This window comes from Ptychodera flava, chromosome 16 (genome assembly GCF_041260155.1).
Source record: "Ptychodera flava strain L36383 chromosome 16, AS_Pfla_20210202, whole genome shotgun sequence".
Taxonomy (NCBI): domain Eukaryota; kingdom Metazoa; phylum Hemichordata; class Enteropneusta; family Ptychoderidae; genus Ptychodera; species Ptychodera flava.
Window position 1 is genome coordinate 34,112,143 of NC_091943.1, and position 21,832 is coordinate 34,133,974.

Genomic DNA, 21,832 nt, shown 5'->3' on the forward strand with positions numbered 1-21,832 from the left:
AGGTGAGTTAGAAGAAAAAAAAATTGATCCTGCCATGGCCTGAGAAAAAAAAAATTGTCATAACAGACAGAAGTGAAAAAAAAATTGTCACAATGCACCAAATTAGCAAAATTTGGAAACCCTATTCTCATGTATTCTTTGCCGGCGCGCCGCCATAGGCGGCGCAAATGTTTTTACCACAAGCAATTCTTATGTTTTTCCCAGCACTTATGATATAAGCATGCACTACATAGGTCTACTTACACCTCAGTGCACTCAATGTTTTCCTTCCCTTTTCTGACCCAAGAAATCATATTTCAGGATTCGTTGCATATTGCATGGCATAGGCACTATCTAAAGGGGACTTTTTGACTTCTGTAAATTGTGAAAATTTTAAAACACAAGACAGGAGTCAATAAACTAGTGTTAAAATCAATATATTATTCTCTCAATATAAATATATTAGGAAGATGTACAAGTTGACAATGAAAAATTGAGGAACAACAAATGTAATGAAATACAAGGGAGAGGGTCACTAAAAAAATTGAAAACTTCAGGGGGCGTTACTCAAAATGTGGAGAGGAAGAAGGGGGACAGGGTTACTCAATTTTTTTGGCGAAATAAATTGAAACACATCTCAGATTGCACCATTGCACACATCCATTTCTCAAAATTTTCAATGCGAAGAGGGGGCACCCCCTCTCGTGCTCTCCCCCCTTGGGTCTTCTAACAGTTTTACTGGTAAAAGACAAATTTAAAATACCTATCGGATTGCACTACACTGCACCGTGGCGCACATCAATTTCTCAAAATTTTCACAGGATCTAGGACAAAACTGAACTGTTGTGAATTCATCCTTTATTATCACAGAAACATGTTTTAATTTACCTCAGTTCAATGACCATTTTGACAGTTAAACATACCATATTCATGCTTTTCATTAGAAGCTGGCAGCTGGAGAAATGACACAAGAAGGTCACAGATTTTCCGTTCCTGTATATTTATTTATCTTCAGTCTCTGGCAAACAGAACTGTTTTTCACAAATTGTATTGTCATTGTTTGGTTGTTGAATATTGTGACACAAACACTGATCATGCAAAAAATTAAAAAATATCAGTGTTCAATGTCATTTTCAAACAATTTTACCGAGTGCAAAATAAATTGAAACAACTCTCAGATTGCACCATTAGACACATCAATTTCTCAAAATGTTCTATACAAGAGCGGGAACCCTCCTCTCGTGCTCTCCCCCTTGGGGGTTCTAAATAGTTTCACTTAGTAAACAAATTAAAAAAACTCTCAGATTGCACCAGACTGCACCATTGCACACATCAATATCTTAAAAATTCCATGCAAGATAGGGGAAAGCCCCTGTGACACTTCCCCCTAAGCCTCTCTCATGTTCTCCCCTGTACTTTCAAATTCTGCCCCGTCAGATATCCTAGTGAAAACCCTGTCATAATACCCATCCAAATTAAACAATATACTATATGGTTAGATACTGCGTGATCTTTTATATTTTTATTTTATTGTGACTTTGAATTTCATTTTGATGTGTTCACCTTTTTTGAACCATCATGAGATAACTGATGATAGTCTAGCAGGGTACATCAGGATTTGAAAGGTCTTTACTGTTGCTGTAATTCAAACATGTATTGGTATTTAACTTTTCTAAGTGGGGAATGGTCAAAATTTCAGAGTTAGAGAGGGAGGTTACTTAAATTCATCATGGTTGGTGAAGGGGGGAGGGTCACTCGAAATTTCGGAGTTTCAGGCCGTCAATAATGACGGCTCCCTTATATACAACACTTACAAACTTGATGACCAATAAAAAAAAATTTGCACTGCTACTCCATTTGAAAAAAAAAATTGATGCAGGTCTGACAGTAGAAAAAAAAATTGCTGTCACTCTGACAGGAAAAAAAAATTTGCTCCCATACCCTCTTCCTCCATACCCCCCACCCCCCCCAAAATCAAATGGTTCTCCCCTAAGCTTAACAGTGTGTATCTTAACGTACTTTGGGACTAGAACTATGGTTGACGTTGAAAACAAATATGGTGAAAGAATCATCAACTTTAAGTAACAGCTAATGGCCCTTTTAAGCAAATCCAATTTCTTGACACATGCCCAGCCTCTCATTGACATACAATGTATTCAGAATGTTGATTTATTGATCAGGAAGTTACCTTTGAAACTTCCAATGTTTATTTGTAACTCACCATGATTTGCTGGCTCCACAGCCATGTCAATGTAAACCGTAGATGCCGCCAAGTGGAAGCTCAACTGTCAATGCCAAATACACAATGCACCATTGTCCAACACAGTCACATGGGACAAATCTTGCCACTTATACCAGGACATCTTGTAAGCACTCAAGATGGTGCCTCAAGTGAAATATTTCTAGAGGAAATAGACGGCACCTAGTCGGCAAACTCACTTGTAGAATCAGGACTGGTTTAGCCAGACATAATATCACCTGTGCAGTAAACGCAGCTGACACAAGGGACACAGCTCAACCAATTTCTGACAGGTATTCCTGACGCCATCCTTTCACGTTAAACTGTGATGCAAATATCACTTACTATTTGATTTTGGTGAATTGCTGAAAATCTTGCAACCTGACATGAAGTCTTCACATACTTGCTTGAACATATGATCCAAAACTTGTAATGATTACCTTTCAGGACTCTGCAAGCAATTTCACTCTCCTAATGCTCCTAATATTGTTTATTATCAATTCCGAGCAAAGAATGGTTCATTGTATATTTCAGGGTCAATATTCTGATTACACCTCTTTTCATGTCATTTGTTATGTAAACATGCTCTTCTGTTACCGTTGCAAAATAAATACACAGTGCATAGTTCCTGGTGTGGTACACTAGAATAGGGAGATCTTCTGGGTTAAGTGAAACAGCATCATCACACAAACTTGCTGACTGTTTATAATGAAAATTTTATTCATAAAATGGTATAGCCTAGAATCCTATTCGTCCGCTTCCCTCCATACCTCCGACCCACTCCCGAGTGGGAATGGGTCGGAGGTACGGAGGCAAGCGGACGAATAGGATTCTAGGCTAAAAATGGTACGACTACTGTACAACCAAAGGTGAAAAAAAAACTGTCAATAGCCATTAGATAACTGTCAACAGAAAAACAATATATCTTGTTCTTCTAGGTTAGGTGTGAAAAAAAGTGAAAGTCAAAAATTCACATCTTTGATATTTCTTTGATATATCAGGGACTTTATTGAAATGGTTCTTCCAATTCAGATGTACTGATGGCAAATCTGAGAAACACTGGATCCACACTCAAATTCAACATTGTTCTAGGAGGTATGGTTGTATTCATTCACCATCAAAGGCAACCTCAGACAAGCAGCAATTTCTTCCACAAGGAGTGCCTGGTTCTGGGAAGGCATCCTCAATACTTCACTATGGAAATCAACAGTGGAATAACCTTCTAACATGTTTAATCAGCATCTTTGGTAAACTGCTTACAAACAGGATGAAATCAATGTCAACACAGCCCAGTATTATGCAACAATTTCTGTTGAAATAATATTCTTTCACAGTCAATGGGAAGAGAAAAAATCCTTCAGAAAATGTTTTGTTGAAAAATTTTCAGGACAAACTTGGCTTCTGTAAGCTTGAAGTATGAATGTTGACAGATACAAAATACCACATCTTACACTCTGGGGAGTGTTATTTTGCAAAACTCGGCCAAAAAGAAAGTCTGGAGACATCTGGGATTCTGTCAAATATGTGACAAAGTATGTAAAAACGTAAACATAAATGCATACCATTTCACATATTTCACAGTGGGGACACATTGCAGTAATTGTACAAAGTAAACGTTTATCAGATATCAACTGTGAAAGAAATGTGTAGCTTGTGAAGGAAATGGTTCAGTTGTTCACTAGATTTAGGTATCTTCAGTATCAGTTAATGACAAGATGAAGTACCCTGTTCAGATTGCAGACATTGAGAGTTTTGCTATGCAAGCACCTCTACTGAGCTGTATTGGGCAGGGAAAAATCGTCCCTCCACAAATATCACTTCACTTTGAGAAGATGAAAGAGGTGAACATTGTTGGTTTGGAAGTTAACCTGTTCAACCCCACTTCCCTGTAAACTGGTCCACAATCACCACTGAAAACAATGGGTTTGGGTCAAACCATGGTGGTGAAAGGGTTAAAGTAGACGCCTGATGGGGATGGTAATCAGCAAGTGAACTGAGCATCATCGCTTGACAATGCTTTGGAAAAACTGGCACGATCAATGCTGAGTTTGGTTGTCACTGTGACATCATCAACATAACTTGGTCCTGTTGTCATAGCGCATAGCATCAACATCACTTGCTCTTTGCGGCCTCTCCAGTATCCAGAGTTTTCAAGAGTCTGAAAAGACCAGCTGCCTCTCTGATGTGACTAAATTCAATGCAGAATGCCTGTACTTCAATGAACAAGTCCTGGGAATAAAAAATGGCAACATTTTTGTGATACTATACATATCAGAAATACCTTCCATTTCTGATGCCGGTTAGAAGATCTCTGCAATGCACTGGTATGTCGTCTACTACTTGTATGAAACACAATGTATCTCTTTGATGTTTTAAAAGTTATAAGTTGTGGTATCAGTAAGTAATAACAGAAACTGTCGAATAGATTCATAAACTTTATATGATACTGAGAACACTGTAGACACAAGTGTAACACTGGATGTACACAATAATAGAAAGGTGGTACCTATGCTACACCTGTTGTTTAATCTCAGTAAAGTTAAATTTCTACAGTCTCTATCTAATAGCATCAATGTAGCTCAAGCAATTTGCACTTTGAAGTTAACTTTTGTCTGTGAAAATTTGTAATAATTATTCATTGAGAATGATTGTTTGAAAATGTGTATAATTACACCAGTTGTACTATTTCACAAACAAATACCGTACTCGTCCGAGTATAAGCCCCGGTTCGGCAACACTAAAACAGCTGTAAAACTAGGGGAGGGGCTTATACTCGAGCAACCCCATGTTATCTGGCATGGACACATAATTTATGCTAATTTTATGCACGATTTTTTCAACACCACTCGATCTTTCTATCGCTTTCAAAATCGACTTACACATCCAAAGAAACTGATTGTACAATCTCTGAACACAGAAGTGACATTTTGGTGAAATTCAGCGTCAAAAAAACCCCAAACTTGAAACAAAGACGTCATGTATGCTGCTGATCAACAGTAATGTGAACAGGCATGCATTGCTTTCACGGAAAGGCAACTCAATATTCCAGTATCAAACTGTCTACATCTTGTGAAAACAACAAATAGCAGTGAAATTGTAATAGTCACCAGGAAAAGTCTCACAAATGAAAGGATAATTGCTTCAAACAAAGAAACTGCATGTTTCAAGCATGAAAACATCGTGTAGCGTAGTCAATGGACGCGGTTGCCTATTCTGTTGCTATGTTACCAGCGCTGAAGTTACGGTTCGTGTAATATTGTGGCAACGTGAAATGACCATCCAATCCAATATTATATTATTCAATGACTTTACGGCAACCGTTTTCGACGAATATTTCAAGCATTGATGAAAAATAAAGGTAAAGTTACACAACATTTACTGGCTCACCTAAGCGGGCGCCATCTTAGGTTCGTGAAAGGAGCAGATAGCCGTTCTCTCGAAACTCGAATTCTCGCGTGATCGTGTAGCGGAAATGATGCCATTGAGCATGTAATTGCTGTAGTTGCACTACATGACGAAAAACGTGGCAGTGAAATTTAGCGTTGGCGTTATATTTCGACTCCTTGGACGAGTTAAAGGTAAACGTTTGCAAAAGTATGAATTTAAAGCTAAAGACTGCGGGTGCAGCAATGACACTCATGTATTTACGTCGGTATGACGTCCGAGAACGTTTATATGCTATTTTTTGGAGAGTACCGGTATGCTCAAGTATGCTCAAGGGTGTTTTATGAACCCGGAAGTAAAGGTATAGTTAAAGGACATAGCCAGTGCTGCCTCTCCATTGTTCCGAGCGTGCCAACAAAGGCATTGTTACCTAGCAACTGTATATAATTACTAGTTCAGGTTTGGGGCAACTTAATATACTGCATGTGAAAATGCCTTTGACTGTAAATATATGTATTGTGCAGCAGCCATCCATTGAAGTGCATGTCAGCAATATAGACAGTTGTGTAGCGTGTACAGTATATATCATGAATGATAAGTAATAAGTAAGTAGTGTTAGCTATCTTTTTCCCAAAGTTCCATGCTTTGTCTATTGGGGTCTATGAGAAAGAAGATTAATATGTTGAGTTAGTTGACTTATAACTGGGTTTGGTGAACACATACAAGCAGTTGGCCCTTTTGATCTATACACGTTGCTTTTAGCCTTGTAATGTGGTCAACAACCTCATGTGCTGCAGGTCTGCCTGTGAATGGTTATGGTCAAAAGTGGACCCCACGGGACTCTCAAAATAAATCATGGTTAGCCCCCTAAGTTCTCACCGAATACCTGTCAAACCATTACACATGTACCACTAATGCTATTGAGGTTTTCTATCCTAAGAATGACATCGGGGGGTTACCTTTTTCCCTCATTTACATATTTGGCAGAAAATAATTAAAAAAACCGATGCCAAAAGTGCCCCCATCTTGCTAATATGCAAATTAGGTTCGCATACACTTCACTTCCACACTTCATTACAACACTTCTAACAGATGTCATAACACTTTCTGCATAAATTTGCATAATTAAAAATGGCTGATATCCCTACATCGTGGCTGTGCATGAAAATGAACAATGGCCGACGTGAGTGAGACTATTCCATTTAGCGACGGGGGTGAGTAGGGTCAAAGAATCAAGATAGTACTGGGAAAACGTGTCATTTTCCTTACGATGCTGTCAAGGGAACTCCAGTTTCCCATTGTTTTAACATCATTTAATGGTTTCTTTATTATCTAAAAGTAATTTTGCCAAGTTAAATGACCAAATATACTCTCCTAACCTTTCTGTATTTGAGTTACACTAGGGTAGGGGCTTATACACGGATGTAATGCATTTTCTAAAATCCTCTGAAAATCAGTAGGGGGGCTTATACACGAGCAGGGGCTTATACTCGGACGAGTACTGTATATATCATTTTATAAGGACTTGTTTGATTTTTCATCCACAGACTCGGTGACTTGACCATGAGGAGAGCTTACCAAAATTTGATAAGCTCCACCCTGCTCACAGTAGATTGGAAAAAAAATATCAAAACTATGGAGTACAAACCTGAACATTGATAATTTTATTCCTGATTAATGATTGAAGAAATACACACACCTGTAAAAACAACAAATACATGATTAGCTTTCATTGAATACTCTATCTTCATATTGGCAGCATATTCATGAACCCACTGGCCGCTAATTTAGCCAGAAACAGTAGCCAAAGTCCCAGGGTGGGCTTTGTGCTTTGAGAATCAAGATGAAATGTAATTTAACAAACTTAATATATGTTAATACATGTTAAGTCTTTCAACGAAACCTCAGGGATTTCATTGAACCTTGGATGTTGTTTAAAGGCTCCAGCATCCTTATCACGACGTGCTCCAGCTATTCAGCTATTCAGCTGTACAAGAAAATTAGCTGCTATATTGTAAATAAAAATGTGTGTGGTGAACTTTGAGAAATGTCAACATTTGAACACATTTGAATTCACATAATAAATGTAGGTTACAACTTTAAACAGAAGTCATAGAATTCAGCATCATATGTATCGTCATAGCAATGGGAAAACTTTACTTGTCTTTTTAATCCTTTTGTTGAAATTCACAAATTGTTGTGATAACAGTGGCCATAAAAGAAACACTTATCTCTTTAAATCCTAAAATTGCATTTTGGTTTATATTCGTGGCAAGCTTCTTCAAATGTTAAAATTTGCAATTCTGCAAGCGTTTGTATTCATTGTTATGCAATGCACATCATACCGTTGAATACACTGTAATTTTACTATGTCAGAGAGTATATGTTTTTCATGTACCTAAAGGTAATAATTCTAAGCCAGTACTATTTATCATGCTTTAAGGGCTTTCTACCAAAGGTGGTGAAATTTTCATTTTTTAATACCTTCCAATATTTTGCCTCATAAATTTACATATCTCCAGGGCTGATAGACAAGGATATTACAATATGAGAATACAAATAGCAGCATTACAATTATAGCAGTGTAATGTTCTGGAATATCGCACATCCTTTTTCTACCAGGCTCCATAGATAAAGCATAGGAAATGAATACCAATTTGGAGAAAGAGGATAAATAGGGTATCGAGTCATGCTGAGAAATGTTTGGTTCCTTGCTATGTTTACAATATAGACAATGCTTTACTGTTCCGTGTGCTTGAAGTACAGTTTGCTTCAAGGTATAGCGTGCCTCAGAGACAGATATATGGACTCTCAAATTTTTACAATACTCTCTTGGGATACTGCTTGCCAGGACTTATTTTGAAGTTTGTGAGATAAATGAAGTTTTCTAAGTCTTGTTTTGTGAAAATCGAATCGAAAATTGAATTTTTCTACATAGACTTCACATAGAAGGGCCATTTTGAATTTCAAATATCGATAAATTTCAAGTAATTTGTTTCTCTGATGCCAAAATTTGCACAGTGACTTCCAAGTTTTATTTTGAAGAACATGCTTTAGAGTTTCCTTGAAGGTTTAAGCAAAGATTAATGATTGCCAGGTGTAAATTACCAACAGTTAGGTTCACTGTCACGTTGAAACATGACCATAAAATATGCCATTTTGTTTTGTCTATGATTTTCTGGACTTTCTAAAATTTTACAAGCATAAATTTTCAATACACACATGCTAGACAAATTACTCAAAATTAATTGACATCATAAAAGACAACTAAAAGCTTCATCAGCTACTGTGCAGAAAAGACGTTTCTTTTTGTAATAAATTTGCATCTGCATACTTTGTCCCCATTCTATGAACACTAACAGTGTACATTCATGTACAATTACCGATATGATGTCTGTGTGTGTCTATCAGATGATATATTCCATTTTGGAGTACCAATACAGTAATGGAGTGCACACTTACCAGTCGTACCAATCTGTTCTGCATGTACTTATCTTTTATAGTCTCACATGTTGATATACAATTAGATATGTACAAATGTATGAATTCAGTGGGCAAGTCCACAGCCTGTACAAAACAACAGAAAAATTGTGAAATGCAATTTGATGCATGGAAAAACCCCTGAGTTATGTTCTACAGTAGGGAAAGATTTTCTCAGCCATTAGAAAGGCCTTTTATGAAAGTCTGTGGTGATTAGAACTGGGATAGCAGAGAAGAGGTACCTTTAAGTATTCACCCTGTGGACATGAAGTGGTGCTTGAAATGACTGACTGTACGTTATATCTCTCAGGGATTGAAATACAAATTGGGATTCTGAAATGACTTGTTATTACATTTGGTGATGACAGCTGCCTGCCGAGTGTTTCATATCGAGCAAACAGTTTTCTTTAATGATTCACCACATAGACTATTTTATGGACTCTTTTTATTGTCCACATGAGACACGAATGCTTTCACAAATCATAGAAAAAACTTGCTATTTCACACTACAGAGCCACAAGAACCAATTTGTGAAAGACATCAGATTCTGTAATAGACAATTCTCACCGTGGTCAGTCTGTTCACTACTTCCATTGAATGTAGAGACATTTCCATATTGACAAGAACTGAAAAATATTCTGTAATTTGGTTGGATTGCATCAGTTTTAATAAGACTTCAATAGCTACCAGTGGATTATTTTCAACGAGGTCAGGCAGCTGAAACAGAAAAGAGCAAATGTACATTGAATTTATGGGACTATGATCAATTCACTGTCCAAGAAATCTACAAAAATCAGAATATTCTACATATTTTTAGAAATGCCAATGGATTCAATGCTTTTGCAGTTACTGCCACTTGGAACATATGGAATCCTTAAATTTGAGGCATTTTTTTAGTGAATCTGAAAATCAAATTTAATGTGCACCGCTGTGGCATAACATATATCATACAAGTCTGTATGCTTAGAAACTGCTTTTTACACCCAGAGTAACAATATCACATATTTGCTTTCAAATAAATCACAAAAATCCATATTTGCATACACATTACTTTCCTCATAGCAACCACAACCTAGCATTTTGAATCCTTCAGTATGAGTAATTACCATATTTTGATATATTTCATGCACTTAAAACTGACCTATGACAGCCAGGGAAGATGTACTCCACTGATTGGCAAATATCAAATACACTTCACTTCTTTGTTCGATGCACAGAGGACATCAAACAAAATGTCTCTCAAACAGAATACAAGAGAAATGTTTAGCTGGCCCTACCAAATACTAACTAGTGCCTAATTTTGCCTGTTTTATGAGTAGATTAAATGTTGCAGCACATTTGAAGAAAGGCTAAAATTTACGTAAAACATGTGAATAAAACCAGAATGAAACACATCTGTATCCAATTTTACCAATTTTGGCTCAAGAAATCTTCCACCCACACAGAACTGGAAACCATTTTTGAATTATTAGGTACAGTTTAGGTCATGTTTCAGGATGATATTAATTTTTCAGAGGTATATAAGAAGCATACTGTAGATGCAATGAGTAATCATTAACATTTTAACTTGATTTATTCAGTGTTCTGACATAACAAATTACCCAGTGAACACTGCTGTCATTAATTCCGTGCACTGCTCTGAATGAAGATTACTGCAAAGTACTTTTTCAACCTACAGAAATACATTGACAGCACAACTTACCTTTGATGGCGTTAGTCCGATGTGGTAGACCAACTTTGGATCTTTCTCCAATTCACTGAGTACTTGCTGCTGATGGTTTAATACCAGTGAACCCTTGAAAGCTTTGGCCATCAGTCGTTTGACTTCTAACCCAGCACTGTTACTGACACACATGGTAGCATCCCATGCAATGTTGTGGTCGCTCTCAAGGGGATTTAACCAGGCTAACTGCAACACAGTTTAAAACAGACGAAGAAACGTGACTTGGCAACAGAATATGCTATAAAACTACTAAAAAATCAACAGTCATGAAATCAGAACATTCTTATCACTTGTGAAAGACCACCTAACTAGACCTCATATACACTGTATACAGACCATTACCAATACTCATGTTTATGTCTTTCCATAAGTCTCATGTATTGTTGCACAACCACAATCACATTCTACCAAGATAATAAATGCAGTGATTTTACTCTGAAGTGGATAAGCATGTGCAAAGGGTCACGTAAGTTATCACTTACAAATCACTATTTTGCACTGAATAATTGGGGACACTGTGACCAAACGTTTACCCACAATACAGTGATGTCAGACAGTTTCAAAACTTGTGTACAAGAATTCAAAACTACTCATCTCTGTATGATTCATCAGACACTGTGATTTGCATACAATATCTGGTGCACTGACAATGCGTGTAAAGTGTATTTTACTGGAGTTAAAATGTCAAGGAAAAATTATAAGAATTTGTTGATACATGTCTCAGACATGATCATTGAAAGTATTCATAAATACAGCATGGCTCTGTACCAGGAGTATATGCAACAGTCACGACAATACACGACTTGAGTTTCTACCATGTGCCTAACAAAGGACTCTATTCAAAATATTTTGGAATAAACAGAAATTGTCATGCTTACTTCATCTTCACAGACATGTAAAGGAGGGGTCAATCTGATGAAGTCTGGTCTAAGACTATTCTCCATGGGTGGTTTGGGTCCACTGACTAGACTGTCCAATACCTGATTACCAATGACATCATCATAACCAGAACTGTTGACAGATCAACAGAGAATGAAGACAATCATCTCACTGGGTACAAATACCATTGAAAGTCAAGACTTCAAGTCAGTTTTAATTAAAACTGAAACTTTTTGGTAGTCTAAATGAAATGCTGTTTCATACTATTTGCATAGTTACCTCATTTATGTGTGTTATGAGTCATAATGCTAGCCATACAAAATGTTCTGAGAAAAGCTGAAGTTATCAATAGCTGTTTAACATTTCAAGCACCTAATCTGAGTTAATGTAGGTTTCCAGGGTCTTTTGACTCATGTTGTTTCAACGAAACTTTTGACGAAACTCTGAGAACTTGCCCTTTGACCCTAAACAGTCCAAGTCAATCTAACAGGTCAATTTAGGTCACTTGACATCTTGCTTGCTGTGTGCTTCTGCCATTTCTTTACAAAGTGCATCTCTTCAAACGGAAGTCACTCTCTGCACTCGGTTTCACATCCAGTTTTTATCTGCTACTTGATCAAATTTCTCTTCCTCTTATCTCTAACAGAAATCTCTCAAGAAATGCTGACACTACTTCCACATACATGTACACAGGTACGTTGAATGTCCTGAATGTTAAACTATGGAGAAGCGCCCTCACATGCTTGTAATGTTTTTTCTGAATGATGGTCAAGCAGTCTTACCCAAATATGGTCAGTTTATAGAACAAATGGAAAACTGTGTCTGTGCCTGCTCGGTGCATTATCTACATGCATTTGATTTGTTAGATCAATATGTGCAAGCTTCAACATTTTTGTCGCCTCTCCTTCATGAGGTAATGAATCTTTCGCATTTTGGAGTTTGGAATGAAGTGGTGAAAAAAATAAATTTCACTTCTCTCTCGCTTCTTTGCCTCAAATTATTGATCTACATGATACCTTTATTTTGGGACTGGATATGGGTTTTACAAAATCTTTCAAAGTTTGCCTCTTCTGCTGTGCAAATTTATAGAACAAGAAGCCTTTCTGCTTTGTCGTTGAAGGACCACAACAGAAAGAATTATGTTCAACCTTACCTAGAGTCTGGGTCAGGATCACTTATGATGCAGGGGATGGCAGCTTTGGTTTGGAGGGGCATTTCTGATTGTTTTTCAGCTAACGTCATCTGCAAGCCTGTCACCTCAATGGCCACAGCATTACCAATGTCCATGGCACAGATCTGACGGGCAGACTTCTTGAAAAGCTGATGGAAAGCACGTGTACAACTATGGTAATGAATAGCTGAAACATAAATCCACTTTGGAAGGGTCAAGCCACTACATTATAATTCCCATACACTGGCAAGAAGAACATGAATTATTAAAAATAAAATTCCTTTTGTCTCAGAATGCAGTAAAATGAGACAAAAACACATCAAAAGTTATGCAAAACTAAAACAGAATGAAGTAAATTTTTGTAACCAAGGATGGTATACGCATGATGAAAAAGACAAACATTACAAAGTAATAATCACTTTTCAAGTGTAAATAAACACGTTCTATAAACATTTGAGGAACTTCCATTTCAGTGTATGAAACTTTATTCACCGACGAAACTCTATCAGAGCTATACTTATCAGTTAGGCATGAAAGATAGATGACTCACAATGGAAATGTAGGTAAACCGTTGTTGATGAACAATTGCAAGGAATTCTTACCTCTCTGGGTGGGTTAGTTATCAGCTGGGACAGAAGGTATTTCTCAGATTTGAAATATTTGGCAGTGATCCTAAGCTCTGACTAGTTCTTTCTTCTTCAGAAGGGCTCTGTGAAAACAGCGCATCAAGACAAAACTCATCATATCTCTCAAATCTAAGCATTATTGTCTGGTTTTATGACCAAAATAACTCCTCAGATTTACCAACTAAAAAGAAATTCTTTGATGTGCTGTGGCACATAAACAATATAAAACACCGTCAATGACGCTGTACCTTCTCTAATGTGTGGCCAGGTCAGGTAATTGGTTGTTGGCATGGAGTTGTTGGTAAATAGTTGATGATGTAGGGGCATGAGGTGGATATGGACCCAAAGAACCCAAAAGATGATTAAATACATCAATCAAAAAAATTCTAAGCTACAGTATAAACTGCCTAAAGATAGTTCAATGTGGAAAAAAGTTAAACAATTCAGAAATAAGAATTAACAGTCCAAAATAGTAATGACGCACTTCCTTACTGACCTGAGTGCATGTGAAATACACAACTGGCATCTGTAAATTAAATGTATACCAAGTGATCATTTTAAGTCACTTTTAACTGTTTTTAATGGATTTTCCAAAGAGTCCTGTGGAAATGATGAAAAACGCTTATCTGGTCTTGTGTTTGTATAACCTCATGGCTGATAATTGTCATAGTATTGAAAAAAAATTAAAAGTGAAGAAATTACTGTTTTTAATAGGCATATTTTCCTTGAAATACATGACCGTGTAAAGAATATATGCTAAAAGTGTTTAAGAGTAAATTTCTTTTCAAAAAATAATTTAATTTGTGACCAAAGGATTTTTATTCTTTGAGTTTACAAATTCAAACATTGCAATTTGTTCAATCATCTTGTGCAGTGCAAAATTTATAAAATGACTGAAAAACAAAAAAAATTGGCAGAATTACAGTCTTTGTGATGTAAAATTATGGGTTGACATCACGATAACTGTTAATCTGTTTGAAGTACTAATATACTATAATTTAAAAAAAGAAAATTTCATGCAGAAACGGTAAAAATATATTGTCAGCAATGTAGTGTTAATTTTGACTTTGACTTTGACCAACAAGTCATCGTGATGACACAGTCCCCACTTGTTAATGGGTATTTTGATTACAGGTCCTCAGAGAGGATAGAGTCCTCTTCATTAGGTCTGTGATAAAAATACTTTTGAATAAATTCACTTGATACATGTCTGAGTTATGGTTCAGGACATGAAAAAATCGTAACAAAATGGTCGCACAGTGGCCATAAAGGATCGCATCACAAAACAAATTGATGTGCATAGCTATGACATTGGTCGATGTCCTTGTACCAACTTTGAATAAAATTGGTCGAAACATGCAGATATGCCTGAGAAATAGCACTGTACATGAAAAAATCGTAATAAAATGGCCGCCTGGCGGCCATATTGGATCGTATCACAAAACAGATTGACTGCATATGTATGACATAGGTCAATGTCCTTGTACCAACTTTGAATAAAATCGGTTGAAACGTGCCTGAGTAATGGCTCTGTACATGAAAAAAATCCTAATAAAATGGCCGCACAGCGGCCATTTTGGATCGTATCACAAAACAAATTGCCGTGCACAGCTATGACATTTGTCAATAAGCTTGTACCAACTTTGAATAAAATCGGTTGAAACGTGCCTGAGTAATGGCTCTGTACATGAAAAAATCGTAATAAAATGGCCGCCTGGCAGCCATTTTGGATCGTATCACAAAACAAATTGACGTGCATATCTATGACATTGGTCAATGTCCTTGTACCAACTCTGAATAAAATCGGTCGAAACATGCCTGAGTAATGGCTCTGTACGTGAAAAAATCGTAATAAAATGGCCGCCTGGCAGCCATATTGGATCGTATCACAAAACAAATTGACGTGCATATCTATGACATTGGTCAATGTCCTTGTACCAACTTTGAATAAAATCGGTTGGAACATGCCTGAGTTATGGCTCTGTACATGAAAAAATCGTAATAAAATGGCCGCCTGGCGGCCATATTGGATCGTATCAAAAAACAAATTGACGTGCATCTGTATGACATATGAAGTAATCCTTGTATCAAGTTTGAATGAAATCGCTCCAGGCATCTCAGAGATATCTGCGTGAACGGACGGACGGACGGACGCACAGACGCACGCACGCACGGACACACGCACGCACACACGCACGGACATGACCAAACCTATAAGTCCCCCCGGACGGTGTCCGTGGGGACTAAATATATAGGGCGAAATATCAGCCATGTTCAGCAAAATCCACACAACAGCATTGATCCTTTTCTAATTTGATTTGATTTGCTTATGTTATCCTTGTATGACAGTCAGTACAATATGGAACTTGAACACAACACAGTGAATAAGTATGCTGTAAATGAAATGGTGTGGCTGCATCCACATGCAGCAATAGGAGTGCCTTTGTCTCTCACCCCTCATTTCCAACCTGTCCCATCCCTGAAAAAATAGTTTGGTCTTATATTTATAATGTTAATAATTTCTGTATTTGTTAAAATGTGCGCATCTCAAAAACTTTTGATCATAAACATTTTCATTGTTTTTTATAGCTGACCAATCAGTTAACCTGTTTATTTTGAATATTTGCGCATTTTTCCTCAGTATTTGACATTTTCTGAATACCTTCTTATTCAGTTTGTCATTTTCTAAAAGTTTAAATGCTCCATTGTGTGGTCAAGCTTTCCACAAGCATCAAATGTGGTACTTCATATAGGAGGGTCTGCCTCGAGAGGGCGGGCATCATGAACACTCCTGTGTTTGTTGGTTAATTCCTCCACGTAAACTTCTGATTGTACTGTAAACATTGAACATGGCCGACGTCCGATTTTCCTGTCTAAAACTTTCACTCATTTTCGTTCATATGACTCTGAAACTCCAGGAAACGATTGGGAAGAAAGGGTTATCTTGAAATATTGAGGTACTCGCCGATATTTTGCAAAATTAAATGAGAAAAAATGCAAGGAAAATGCCGACAGGCTTACACAATGACAGTTTTCAGACTCGGAGGCATATGATCATCTCTGCAGATTATGCAACAGGCCCAGATCACGTGAGGCCATGAGGGGATATCCACGCAACTCAGTACCAAACACTAGCGCTCACAGAGTGAGCAAACACAAAGTGAGTACCCCTAACGTCAGCTCAGTAGTCTGTAATAGATTGTAGTCAACTAAGAAACCTTGGAGAAAGGCTTAACACTGGCTATGCCGCTAAGTCCCTTTTGATTTTTGTCATAGCTCAAAATCGTTCTCCCACACCTCAACCTGAGCCATGAACACCCCCACCAGTTTATGATATGACCCATCACAATGGCATGACGTCAACGGATCTTGACAGACGGAAGTCTTGACAGACGGAAGTTCTTGACAGCAGCATATTGGTTTTCAACTCTAATACCTTCTCTGTCTATAAATAGACACGAGAAGGTAATAAAACAACCTCGTTGTAGCTTTTGTAGCTTCTCTGTTACCTTAAAAGCCAGTGTCATGTGTATGGTCAATAACTGTATCAAGTCAAAATTTCGAATTAGAATTATGCATATAATCATATGAATAATTCTTCAAAATTGTATGAGACTTTTAAAAAGAACTTTATCCATATTTGAATTAGACAGGATAGACAGGTGTTTAAAATTGCGCTTTGTAAAGTCAGAACTGCTGCACACACATTAAGGGACGTTGGAATAAGATTCCTAAAATAGATAGAATGTGTGAAATGTGTAACTTGACTCTTGTTGAGGAGGAATTTCTTTCTTTGTTTGTTTCTCCAAAGTAAAAATACCTGAAGGTCAAATACATTCTCATTATCATTTTACCCAAACCGTTATGTATAACTTTATTACTCTTATTGTCCTAAAATAAAAATCTGAGAAAACTCGGTAGATTGATTTTCTGATTGAATTCAATAATAAAAATTTGTTGATTTTGTGCATCTAGTATGACATGTATTTTTCCTCACACTGGCGATCAATTTTTCAATTTTTGATATTGCTTTGAACATTTTGGCCATAAATCATAGGTAGTGACAATTATTTATCATTTATTTATCCAAAACTTTAACCCCTCTTGATTCAAGAGTAATAAAATTTTATGATGTTCACCAGTACCTCTTAAAAGAAAGGTATATTTAGAATATTATCCCAATCAGAACAGATTTTGGTCTGATTAAAATTCACTTTAATCAACAGTCATCTTTGTGCTGTATGAATAAATATGTAAAATAAAAAGATTGGTACAAACATTTTGGCATGAGTGTGTCTCAACTTTGTAAATCAACAGTTGAGCACTCTAGTCTCATTCCTTTTGAACACAGAACTCTTCACTTAACAGATGACTATGGAGTTAGTTTTGTGTTAGTTTGCCACAAGATGGCGCTCTAACAAACTGACTGGATGACATGCTTCCAGCAAGTGACCACACAGTACTTGCTGATCAATATCTTTAGAAAAGTTTGAGCAACAATAAAAGACAGATGGCAAATGTTAATAGCTATAGAAGCAAATCAGCTGATATTGTCTGTGTCACAGTTCAAGTACATTACAGAAATGCAAAAAGGAAGTCTTATGCTGTAAGATGGTTTCCAGGTCTCCTAGTCACAGAAAAGTCTTGAAACACTTTTTGTGTACAATGTGAACAAAAGGAGATGAAGTCTGTCTGAAATTCTTCTTTTTAAAATTAACCCTTTGAGTGCCAAAGTCAATTCTGTTGCCTTTAGATAATATAACGCCAACAATTTCTTTCAGATGTAGACAATTTTTTTCTGATTTTCCCCAAAAATTTTGGTCAAAAAGTGTAGCCCATGAAAATTTATGTCCATTTAGTCCAAAACCATGGAAAAAATTACAGATAAATTCATAAAAGTTGGTAAAATGTTGCCCTTATATTTTTTAGGTAAAAATTTCAGTGCTCAAAGGGTTAATAAAGATTCGTTCACCATCTCTACTGCGAGACAGTATTTTCATAATGGTGACTTACTAGAAGGTGTGCAAACACTGGTGCAAATGGATTGGCTCCAATAGGATCTGTACGATACATTTCCCACAATAGATAGATACCGGTGAGACGCTGGGGTGGTGTTGGTAATAGATCTGGATTCTGTAGCATTATCAACTGAAATGAAACCAGATTATCAGTTAGGAGTCACAAGAACAGTCACTAGTCCTCTTTCGATGACCTTGCAAATCACATCATTGTATGCAGTGCACACAGACTGTACATAAAAACTGTATCAAAACATGATTCACAGGAATTCAGATGTTGACGACACGATATCAGTTTGATGTTCACAGTGTACTTCACACATTAGCTTTGAGGATGATAATGCTTTTACTGTAATGAACTTTCACTCCCACAAACTGAGGTTCAAAGACTACATCTACATTTTTGCTTCCACTTAATAAATAATTGTGGCTGTTGGAGTAACTGGTTAGTTTAAATCTCATCTGATCATACAATACATCATATGTAACCACGTTTGTCTGAAGCCTGATCAGACAAGTATGGCTTTGCACTCCGTGAAAATAACAACTCCTGAACAAAAAATATCAATGTGGTAATAATAATTGTGTGCTGCAGTCTACAATACTCAATCCTCTTTCTATCAATGGGTTACAATAAACAAATTGTCCAGAGTGAATTCTGTTAACCCCTTGAGTGCCAAAGCCAACTTTTGTTGTCTTTATAAAATATAACCAGCAACTTTTTTCAGATCTAGTTTATTCAGATCTGGAGAATTTTTTTCAGATTTTCCCCAAAATTCTGGTCAAAAATTTTAGCCATTGAAAAGTTGTGTCCACTCGGTCAAAAATTATCAAAAAATTACAGAAAAATTCATAACACTTGGTAAAATGTTGCACTGAAATGTTAGCAGGAATAATCGAATCACTGTAACAGTAAAAGGTATCACCAGTTCTCTTAATGAACTTGCAAATCACTCTATGTCCCACACTTTCCATTTGATTTGATAAATCATCCATTCAATGCTCATCAACACTCTGAGTGTAAATGTGTATTTTTTTAAATTTTCACAATTACTGTTTATTAGTTGTTTTGGAACTTCAACTTCTCACATTTAAGAGACTTCATAGGAACAAACATGATTTTCTGTAAAAGTCAATTCAGTAAAATAGTATAACCTTTTGCATCTTTCTGAATACAAATGCCACAGCATTAACTCTGTTTCACTTATTTTATTCAGCTGGTTAGTGATAAACTGACACACAGAAGAAACTCCTAACAACTAAGTATTCAGCATTAAATCTGCTCATGACAATGTGAAGATACTAGATACTCACTACTGCCATCCCAATCTTGAAATGTTCTGGTTTGGTAAAATTATGATGAAACGTCTGAGCGATATTTTCAAATGATGTTGCACTTACTACATCTTCTGATAGAAGGCTGCAAAAAAAGACAAGTACATATTATACAGATCTGCATTGCCGATTCAGCATATTCAACTTTGAAAATGAGAACACACTTTAAAGGAAAATTCTGCAAATTGGTCCTACACTGTGAACAATTTATTAGCCACTGCTACTTACTAATTCAACGAAATATATTATAATATACAAGGAAAGACATTTTTTCATCCAGTTAGGAATACGGAGCAGTTTATGACATTGTGATAGAAAATTGCAATCATCATAAGTTACTGAATTGTCCTCCTGAAACAACACAACTAAATTAAATTTATACAACCATTTGTTGTAAAAAATCTCATTATGCCAAAGTCACTCACCAGAACGCTTTTAACAAAAAGTTGCACAAAATCATTAGGATTTTGGCATGTCATTTTTCACTAACTGATAGCTAATAGTAGAGTTGCAGAACAGTTAGTTTTAGAGTGAAATGGTTTAGATGAAGAGACTAGCGCTTTGGGATAAGGCTGTACTTTGAACAAGAGATGTGGGACGAAGCAGCTTATAACCCATCTGGTAAGTCCCAACTACAGCTAAGGCCATAACTGCATTGATCTAGCCCATAATTTTCCTCTACAAATTAGTGTGAAAATGATTGAGCTTCCCACAAAATACCAGTATATCGGATAAAACCACAGATTATATCACTGCAACTACTACTGCCACTCGGTGATTTGATGGTACGAAATGTTGTGATGGCAAAATTGTCCTTTTGATGCAAAGTTAGGCACAGCATACACAGTGTAATGTCAATGTAACCTTAGCAAGCTACATTGCAAATTAAGATAATCATTGCTACATTTGATCAAAAGTTTCCATGGGTAGTGTTGATTCACTGTTGCAACCGATGTTCATGTTACCTATCATTATTATCAAGCCGCTTCGGTGTGTTGATAGGAAACCAGCCCATGGCCCAGTACGCAGTGAATTCGTGTCGAGAGGTAAATCCTATTGAATTCAGATGTATGGCGACACGTCCACCTTAACTTGTTCTTTGCTGCTTTCGTTAACTGTTTACCACCTCTCATTGGACGTCTCTAGAGCTTATTTCAATCGTGTTGAGGTGACAGTCATCAAAGAAATTAGGGTGCTTGAAAGTGGTTATAAAGGATACATGTACTGGTAGTACTGCAGCTGACTGCCCAGTATGGCATGGCCAATGGCTCACAAATTGAATAAATGGGCCGAGAAACGGTTGGGTCACCGTCTACAAGTGCCTCTATCCTTTCACAAACTTCCCCTTAATCCATTAATTTTCAAATATCTCATATAGACTGCACTTACTGTAGTAAAGCAGACAGTTCTTTGTGGGTAAGAGCCATTATGAACGACTGCGTCCAGATCCTGAGGAAATTGAAGGAGATGAGTTAAACAGCAATAGAATCAGATTGAAAAAACAATTCGGATTCGGATTCCCGTCAAGGTAAGCTTGGTAAAGGGTTTTTTACCTCGAGCATTGTCTTGACTGAATGGACTTAGGCTTGATACCAGAAGGCTGCAAAACTATTTCCCCCCAACTAACATTCTCCTGAGAGAAAATACACGTACATGTATATTTGAATGTTTTTATTAATATTCTTTACTGAGGTGCGCCATCAACGGCAGTATGGTTCAGTATCATTTTCGAACGCTCATTCGGTTTCGGGTTTAAAGATCGCAACACAAAGATGTGCAGTGATGTGGGAGGGGCCGTCGATCCAAAAAGTTGAGAGGGTAGGGGGTAAGACCCCAATCCGTTTTACGTACGTCGAAATCACAATAAGGATTCAGGTGTAACAAAAATAAACACAAAAAGGCAGACAATGATGCCATAATAAATACGATATTTTAAAGCGGAACATATGAGAGTGTAGAACGGAACGAGAGAGGAACTCGACAGAAGAGGCAGGACAA

The 21,832-nt window shown here is 36.9% G+C and overlaps 1 protein-coding gene across 1 annotated transcript; it reads right to left on the reverse strand.

Annotated features, from left to right (window-relative positions):
- Positions 1–2,912: 2,912 nt before the first annotated feature.
- Positions 2,913–21,332, reverse strand: LOC139114655 (CCR4-NOT transcription complex subunit 11-like). The gene is given in 13 exon segments (XM_070676501.1): positions 2,913–2,956; positions 3,069–4,447; positions 7,251–7,301; positions 9,065–9,169; positions 9,650–9,799; positions 10,785–10,991; positions 11,684–11,816; positions 12,838–13,004; positions 13,458–13,507; positions 13,510–13,564; positions 18,495–18,629; positions 19,814–19,919; positions 21,224–21,332. Coding segments are annotated over 12 exon segments (1,314 nt in total). The 5' UTR covers positions 21,262–21,332; the 3' UTR covers positions 2,913–2,956; positions 3,069–4,330.
- Between the last annotated feature and the right edge of the window lie 500 nt (positions 21,333–21,832).